Raw genomic sequence first — 8460 nt, 5'->3', positions numbered from 1 at the left:
TGGATTTACATCTCTTATATTACAATAACATAAGAGTAATTGAAACTTCTTGCATTCTATCCATCATAACTATCATCATCTCACACCACAAAAGGATATGTTTCACAATATTTAAAGAATTTACATCCGTTAAAACTATAATTTAGTTCAATGATAAGTGTCTTTCCAGATACATGATTTGATTATCCAATAAAGGTTTTGTGCAAAAAATTCTCCAAATTATTATTTTTTTACAATTTTATTCTCCGACGTACAAAAATGCATAATAATACTGCAAAATAAAAAAATTACAACATCCTCAAATTTTAAAATATTGATAACTATTATATTAAATTGAAGCTCCAAAGATGAAAGTTCATAGGTATCTTTTTAATCATAGAAGAGAGAAGAGAGAGAAACAGTATAACTTCATAGGTATCTTTTTAAGCGAGAAGCATCATAATGGAAATACTGTTTCTCAATGTTTCTCTCTCTCAAATTTTTCAGAGAGAGAAACTCTCATCGGTGTTCAATCCGTCCAACATCGGCTTCTTATGTGTGTGTTTGGGTCGGGTTTTGTTTCCGTCATCGACCGTTTTCTTTAACGGTGATGGATGGCTTTGCTTCCGGCATGAGTTGGCCCATTCGGCAATTTCATGTTCGGCTTTGCTTCCGGCATGAGTTGGCCCCCTCGGCGATTTCATGTCTGGCTTTGCTTCCGGCATGCGTTGGCCTCCTCGGCAACGTTATGTTCGGCTTTGATTCTGGTATATGTTGGTCCCCTCGGCGACGTTATGACTGGATTTCGTCTAGGGTTTCACCATCCTGTTTCTCGGTGATTCATCTAGTTTTCGCTTCGGTTTTTTCCGGAAGTTATCCTTTGGTCAATTGATTCGCATGCTTTTGGTTTGGGTGATCTTAATTTTATTTCAATTCATAGATCTGATTGCATAATTCTTTGAGCCTCCTTTGTTTAAAGGACTTCTTTCGTTTTTCATGCTTATTGGGTTTGTTTTTAAAAAAACGAATTGAGGTGGTGCTTGACGTCGCGGTTGGTGTCCTTGGATTGATAACGAATTGAGAAATTTTTTCTTGCTGGAGCTTTTTGATCAATTGTTTTTCTCTGTTTTTAGGGTTGGTGAAAGCTAAATCGGTTTAATCTCTACGCCGTTGGTTTTTCTGAGAATTGGAAGCTGAGAGGCTTGGGAAGTTCTTTCATTTGCAGATTAGAAGTTGAAGTTTAACAAAAATTGATAGAGTTCTCCAAATTATCCCTCATCGGATCTTACCGAATTTTGAAGAATCGATGATTTTCAGCGGTTTCCGGTGGTTTGGAGTTCCTTCCGGTGGTAGATGGTAACCGGTGACGACATAATCTTTGGCTGTCCATGTCTTCACTTTTCTAAGTGTCCCACGTGGATCTGTGATGACTCCTCAACAAATCAATATCTCTTCCTTCAAGCTTGGGTTTCCTTCTTGGATTGGGCTTTCCTTTGTTGGTCGAGGCCTTAGACCTTTTGTTTTGTATGTTTGTTTTTAGTTACAGTTTAATAAAAATAAAAATAGGTTAGATATTAGGAAGTTTAAGGTGACCGGATTGCACTCATGGCTTCGCTAGGTCGCGCGTTAAGTGTAAATGTTCTTAGAACGAGGATTGAGAGATTTGGTTTTCCTTATTCTATTCGGGTTGTTTTTTTTTCTGTATAATTTGGCTGTGCTCTTGTACCCTTTCTTTGGGTTTTTAGGCTTCGTTTGTATTGGCTTCTTGTTGAAATTAATAAAACTCCAGTGAAAAAAAAGTAAAAAATAAGTAAAATTGCAAAAACTTAACGATTTAGAAGGCCACAAAACCTATCCAATAAGTAAAACACACACACACACCTCAAGAACTTTTTAATTCGGTTTTGTGTGAGTATATTTTTGGTTTAATTCGGTTTAGGAAAACCGAATGTTTTCATTTAAGGATGAGACTGAAAACCAAAATCCCAATTAGAGTTAAAGAAGCTAGAAAGTTTTCTCCCGTCGTAAGAAACTCGTTTTCAATCTTTGATTACTACTCTCTCTATCGAATCGAATCGAATTTGGATTCTCAGCTTCTGGGTATCTCAAAAATCGAATCTGTATCAGCTACGATTCTTTGTATCTGTCTACGGTAGCTTAAGGAATCGTTGGAATTGGGTGACAAAACACTTTTAGGGTTTTTGAAGAACAATGTCGTCTTCTTCGGTGATTAAACCAGAAGACGTTCTTGAACATCTTATGAACGATGGTACCATCGATGCTCTTCGATTAAGGATCATCAATCAGCTTAAAGCCAATGTAAAGTTCTTAGATTTTGATTTTTGAGTTTTTAAAGTTTGTGACTTTTTGTTGTTTATGATTCAATTCAAAATCATAAAGTTAATGTTTTTATGTTGTTGTTGTTGTGGTTGTGTGAATAGGAAGAGTTGAAGAGTACAACGATTAAAATGGCTGAGGAGAGTAAAGTTCTTAACACACCTGGTGCTGAGAAACAGACTAAAAGAGAACTCTTTGATGCTCTTCGTCAAGAACTCGAGTAAAGTTTTCTCCTTTACATATCTCAACTCATATACTTAGGCTCTGGATTACTAGTTTTGAGTATAATGATTAAGTAGTAAAGTCCCCACCTAATTTTAGAGCTGGATGAATACTATAAATCATTCAGAATCGGCAATGATCTTAATTCCGTGGAGGTCTAGTATCCATCTTGTTCTGCGTTACATTCTCAGAGGATATCGGATTTCCATAGTTGTATGTTACATTCTTAGAGCTGATTGATTAATGTAGGGAATTCATGATAGGTGATATGAGTACAAAAGGATATCGGTTTTGTATAATTCTGCTTCATACTCCTAGCTATATCCCCCACCTAATATTTGAGTTGATTGAATCATCGAAACCAGTAATGATCTAAGTTCCATGGAGGTGCGGTATCGATCTTGTTCTGCGTTACATTCTTAGAAGCACTTATGGATATTGTTTGTTTTCCATACTTCTATGTCACATTTGTAGAGCTGATTGAATAATATAGTGCATTCACGATAGGTAATGATCTCTATCCGTTGGAGCTACCTGTATGCATACTAACATACACTGATTGTCTTATGTTCTGTACTATCAATCTTCTTGGTTTTAGTTTGCTGTTGGAAAAAATGTGTTAATGAAATTTTACAATGGTTGTGGGCAGAGGGCCAGTGCTAGAGAAGGCATCAAAATCAGTTTGGGATCTGATTCTTGAGAAGGATGGGTTGGGGAAAGAAATAAACGAAACAGTTGAACGTGTCTTTTGTCATCTAAGTGGGCGAGAACCCCCTTTTTATTCTTCATCAAACCTGGAAAAAACCTCGATGGAGTTGGATAAAGAGACAGAGATGAAAGAGGATAATAGCGCGTCAAAGACAAAACCAAAGAAAAGAAGTCATAGTGAGGTGAATTCCTCTGAAGGTATTGATGAAGTTGCAACGACGAAGAAGAAGCAAGGAGATTCCTCAACTGTAACTTTAGAATCTAGGAAAACGCCGTGAGCCTAAGTTATGAGAGAGAGAGAGAGAGAGATTGATCACGTTCTGTTGTTCTGAGTCTTCTAATATAGTTTTGGTATTTTATTGACGACATTTCTCTTTTCATATATGAATGAAAAAAATATACTACAATTTACAAGTTGCGTTTAGTGGTAAAAAGATAATATGATACAACTCACTCATATGTACCCTATAGAATGGCTTACTCTCTTCGAACTTCAAAGAAATTGGTTTGAGAAATGAAAAAGAGTGATCCTTTTATTAGTATGTCAAATAACAAGATTGAAGATATGCCAAAAGTTCCACAAGTGTAAATACATATGAATCTCAAATCACAGTTGTAGAGGCACCAGGGGACCGCCAATGACAACATGTCTTACAACGTTGGCGACAGTTCATGTCTCTACCACAACGTCCAGAGCAACCAAAATAACACATCTTTGGGTTCCAGTACATTCCATTTGCCCCTGTAAGCATCATCATTAGATTAACTAGAAGTTATAACCATCCTTAGTGAATACATTTATCAAAAATATTATATAATGAAAACAAAGTTAAAGGAGAAGTGCATCCGAAGACACAGCCAGTACAAGCCATATGATGAATGTTTCCGCAGTCGAACTTGCATTCTGTTTCTTGACATTGAGTCACAGCTTTTGCTCTCACGCCCATTAGTACCAAAGCCATCATCACCATTGTTATCTTGATCATACTCGACATCTTCTTTGTTTTTGTTTGTTTGTTTGTTTTTCTCTTTGTGGGTTTATCAACTATTGTATCACAATATTTAAAGGTGTGTCAAAATGCATATCATGATTGTTTGGACAATGGCAAAATTGGTAAACTAAATTTTAATATACAAACTTAGTAGAAAATATTTTAATCATATTAGTTCTGATGATTTTTATACTAGGTATCAAATAACTAAAAATATTGATTGCTAATATTATTTAATTAAGGAATAATCCATTTACAATCTACAACCATGGTTGAGTATGACGAAGTTGTATGGTTGTAGATTGTTAATATTACTTAAGAAGGTCTCATTTCGATTTCGGTTTGAATTCTTGATTTAGAAATAATTGTAGCGCTCCGACTGTCATATCTCTTAGTGGGTCTCATATCTACTCTCGACCTATAGATCCTTCTTTTGTTATTGGGTCCCATTCTATTCATGGCCCGTGGGTCTATCCATATCCGACGGTCGGTTTGCTACGTCCGGTAGGCTTTAAAACCTTGTTTACCGACCTTACAAATCACCACATGATATTTTCCTGTGTTTTGTCCTTACTCGCACAGTTCTGACAATTACTTCTGGGAAGGTCAACCAGCTTGAAACTACTTCAGCATAAGTACATTTAATTGTGGAATTCTTTCAGGACTTTTGACTAACAAGATAAATGCACTTTGATGACTTTGATGGCCAAATTAGTTCTGTTAAATCTCTCCGCATGTCCCTAAAATGGAGGTATTACAATAATCTTTATAAATGGGTAAATTAAATTTGAAAATACAAAATTAAGTAACGAAAAATTATAAAATGTCATTGTATGGTTGTAGATTGCTAATTTTACTTAATTGAGATTTTATTTCGATTTGGGTTTGGGGTTTTGATTTAAGAATAATCGCTTATAGTATATTTTTGTAGAAAATATTTTGTAACTGTAGTCGGAAAATTAGTAAACTAAATTTAAATATACAAAATTAGTAGAAAATATTATAATCAGTTCTTGATGATATGTATGCTAGGTATCAAATCTATTTTTTAAATAACTAAAAATTATAAAATGTCATTGTATGGTTGTAGATTGTTAAAATTACCTAATTAAGGTTTATTTTCGATTTCGGTTTGGGTTCTTGATGTAGGAAGAATCACTAATAGCAAAACTGGTAAACTAAATTTGAATAAAAAAATATAGAAACTATTATAATCAGTTCTTGATATTTCTGAAGTAACTGAAAATTATGAAATGTCATGTATGGTTGTAGATTGTTAATATTACTTAATAAGATCTTATTTCAATTTTGTTTTGAGTTCTTGATTTAGAAATAATCGTTAAAAAAATATGTTAGTAGGAAAATTGGTAAACTAAATTCGAATAGACAAAGTTAGTAGAAAATATAGTTCTTGATGATTTTTCTACTAATTATCAAATATATTTTTTAGGTAACAAAAAATTATAAATTTTATTGTATGGTTGCGAATTGCTAATTTTATTTAATTAAGATTTCATTTTGATATCTGTTTGGGTTCTTGATTTAGGAATAATCGTTTAGAAAATAATTTAGTGGAAAATATATGTAACTAGTAGGAAAACTGGTAACTAAATTTGAGTATACAAATTTAGTAGAAAATATATTACTCAATTCTTGATGATTTGTATACATTCAAATATATTTTTGAAGTATTATATATATATATATAAAATGTCATTATATGCTTGGAGATTGCTAATATTATTACTTAATTAAGATTTTATATCGATTTCGGTTAGGATTCTTGATTTTTATAAAAAATGTTCTCGTATTATATTTTAGTATGTTAATATAGAAATATTTTAATGTCAACTTACGTTCCAACATGTAAAGATTAGAAAAATGAACAACTAAATCTCGATAAGGAAAATAATATATTTGAAGTAGTAAATAAAATGTAAAATTAGATGAAAAATTGAAACTTTATGTAATTATTTCTAAAATAATTTTTATCATAATTGGATGTATATACTGCCTACATATTGATTTGATTGGTTTTTTTTCTCTGCGCGCATATATATTTTACTTGGATTTCCTCTACTGCATCTATACAAGGTATTAAATATTTATTATAATTATCAAAATTAGTCAACAAAGCAAAACATAGTCTAACATCTATGATTTGGTATAGATTTAATTTTGGTTTGACCTTAAATCTTAGTAAATGAAACAAGCTGATCCGTTTTTTTTTTAACATCCTAATAACTAGTAATTTCTTACTCATTAGCAATCTAACCACAATCAATAACAGCGGATAACATAATCAGTTCCAATAAATCAATAACGAATAAATAAATAACATAATGCCAATTTCAGCAACAATCCAAAACATAAAACAAAGTTGTAGAACCAGTAATCCTAACATCCGTTCGAGACGACCAAGTTCCACACTGAAAAGACCGACCTTTTTTTTTAATAAATAATAAATAATATATATATAAATAAACTACAACTAGTGGTCCCATATCCACTAGCCACCTAACCACATTCACAATCAACAGCGGAATAACAAAACCAATATCCAATAATAATCCAATAATAATCCAATAACAATCCAATATCATAGCATAAGCAATATCCAAATACCAAACAACAAGAAACATGAAACCAGTAACCTAGCAATGTTTCTAATGACTCAACTCTAGCAACCTAACAATGCCAAACAACATCCTATCGAGTCCCTAGAACATCCTCCTCTTCATCACACTTTGCCTTTACCTGCACCACAAACACAAATTGAGATGCATGAGTATTTGATAAACACTCAGTGAAGCAATCCTCCCATCTACTGGGCTATACACACAAGCAATAAGATCTCTACATGCCACAATCAACAATCAATAAAACAAACCAGGCAATACACAAATCATGCAACATCCGTTGTAGCTGAAAGAAGGGTGTCGACCGACACCAGATGGTGTCGATCGACACTGACAATCTGGTGTCGACCGACACCCTGCCCGACACTCCCAAAAACCCTAGTTTGGATCGACCAACATCTCCACATGGCATCGATCGACACTCGCCAAAGTCTCGAGCCGTCCTCGCGTTGGTGTCGACCAACACCCCAACTGGTGTCAACCGACACCGATGCCGAGCAGCGATTTCCTTCGATCAAAAACTCCGAATTTCGCCTCCAATCTTCTCCAATCCGCTCCATGCATTCCTAGAAGCCAAACCCAGCCAAAGCAGCGACGAAATACCATAGAGAACTCAAAGAAACAACCACATAAGCACCAAATCACATAAAAACTAGAGATCCTAGCTTAGATAAGCCATGGTCATGCACTCACCTCTTTGCAGGAAGATTCAGACCAAAAGAAACGAATCCAACACTCTCAGCAACCTTCTAACACGTTCCTAGCCCTGGATCTTCACTCCTACAGCAAGATCTCACCAAAAACACCTTGAAATCTCACAAACTCACTCAAGAACCTTTAGGAACTGTTTTCTCCTTTTGTCTTTCTCTCAAGCGGCGTAAATCAACAAAACACACGACCCTAGGTTGTTTTCCCCCTTTTAAACCTCGGTTCGATGGTTTCCTTAAACCAAACCGGCCAGAAATCGATAATTAGATCAAAGCGGTCGAACCCGAAACAAATAGTGTCGATCGACACCTCTTGTGGTGTCGATCGACACCCCCACCAATTTACCAAAAATTGGTTTGCGGGTGTTACAATTCTCCCCCACTAATCTAGATTCGTCCTCGAATCTCATACGACCATCAGCCAAGGACTCTCGTGCAACCGTCTCCACGGCCCGCACTCCTCCGACTGATCTACAGAAGGTCCCCTCTAGGCGATAGACTCACGCTCCATGCTTCATTCGCTCTCGACTTTTGGACTTTCCTTTACCCATAGGCCTAAACCTTGAGTTTTTGTTGGCTCCTCATCAGACCTAAGTCTGCATGCCATAATATTGGCTCCTCATCGGGCCTAAACCCGCATGCCATATAATATAAGAAAAAATCCAACTCGTCTCTCGGGTTGCCACCCTACAGCGCCCCCCGGATCGTCATCCAAAGTTGATATACCAACCATATTCCCAAGCCACAAAGTCTCTGAATATGGCAGTACTAGGAGAACCTAAGTCCTCCAAGAGTCGCGAGCAAACAATTCTGAACACGTCTGAGTCCTATCCCTATCCAGGTTTCCTTCCTGTGGCTTGCGTAAAACATCTCAAT

General features: G+C 35.3%; 2 protein-coding genes and 1 long non-coding RNA gene across 3 annotated transcripts; 2 read left to right on the top strand and 1 right to left on the bottom strand.

Annotated features, from left to right (window-relative positions):
• Positions 367-1789, top strand: LOC104787401. Its single transcript, XR_767924.2, has 2 exons — positions 367-814; positions 1113-1789. It is a non-coding gene; the product is annotated as an uncharacterized LOC104787401 (long non-coding RNA).
• Positions 1961-3614, top strand: LOC104787400. Its single transcript, XM_010512978.1, has 3 exons — positions 1961-2298; positions 2421-2536; positions 3188-3614. The coding sequence occupies exons 1-3, from the start codon at positions 2191-2193 to the stop codon at positions 3522-3524; spliced, it is 561 nt and encodes a 186-aa protein (XP_010511280.1). The 5' UTR covers positions 1961-2190; the 3' UTR covers positions 3525-3614.
• Positions 3762-4264, bottom strand: LOC104787399. Its single transcript, XM_019245557.1, has 2 exons — positions 4112-4264; positions 3762-3988 (listed from the first exon to the last, which is right to left on the bottom strand). Exons 1-2 carry the CDS (start codon positions 4239-4241, stop codon positions 3849-3851), a joined length of 270 nt encoding a protein of 89 aa, XP_019101102.1. The 5' UTR covers positions 4242-4264; the 3' UTR covers positions 3762-3848.

Source organism: Camelina sativa, chromosome 5 (assembly GCF_000633955.1).
Source record: "Camelina sativa cultivar DH55 chromosome 5, Cs, whole genome shotgun sequence".
Lineage (NCBI taxonomy): Eukaryota > Viridiplantae > Streptophyta > Magnoliopsida > Brassicales > Brassicaceae > Camelina > Camelina sativa.
The sequence above is the reverse complement of the archived record's forward strand: the minus strand, read 5'-3'. Positions and strand labels throughout refer to the sequence as shown.

What these genes read in the sequence shown, in the direction of transcription:
- LOC104787400 (XM_010512978.1), top strand. Translation starts at nt 2,191, where the DNA reads ATGTCGTCTTCTTCGGTGATTAAACCAGAAGACGTTCTTGAACATCTT. An exon ending in TCAATCAGCTTAAAGCCAAT is followed by an intron (nt 2,299 to 2,420) that starts GTAAAGTTCTTA and finishes TTGTGTGAATAG; the next exon opens with GAAGAGTTGAAGAGTACAAC. An exon ending in GCTCTTCGTCAAGAACTCGA is followed by an intron (nt 2,537 to 3,187) that starts GTAAAGTTTTCT and finishes GGTTGTGGGCAG; the next exon opens with AGGGCCAGTGCTAGAGAAGG.
- LOC104787399 (XM_019245557.1), bottom strand. Translation starts at nt 4,241, where the DNA reads ATGTCGAGTATGATCAAGATAACAATGGTGATGATGGCTTTGGTACTA. An exon ending in AAACATTCATCATATGGCTT is followed by an intron (nt 3,989 to 4,111) that starts GTACTGGCTGTG and finishes TGATGCTTACAG; the next exon opens with GGGCAAATGGAATGTACTGG.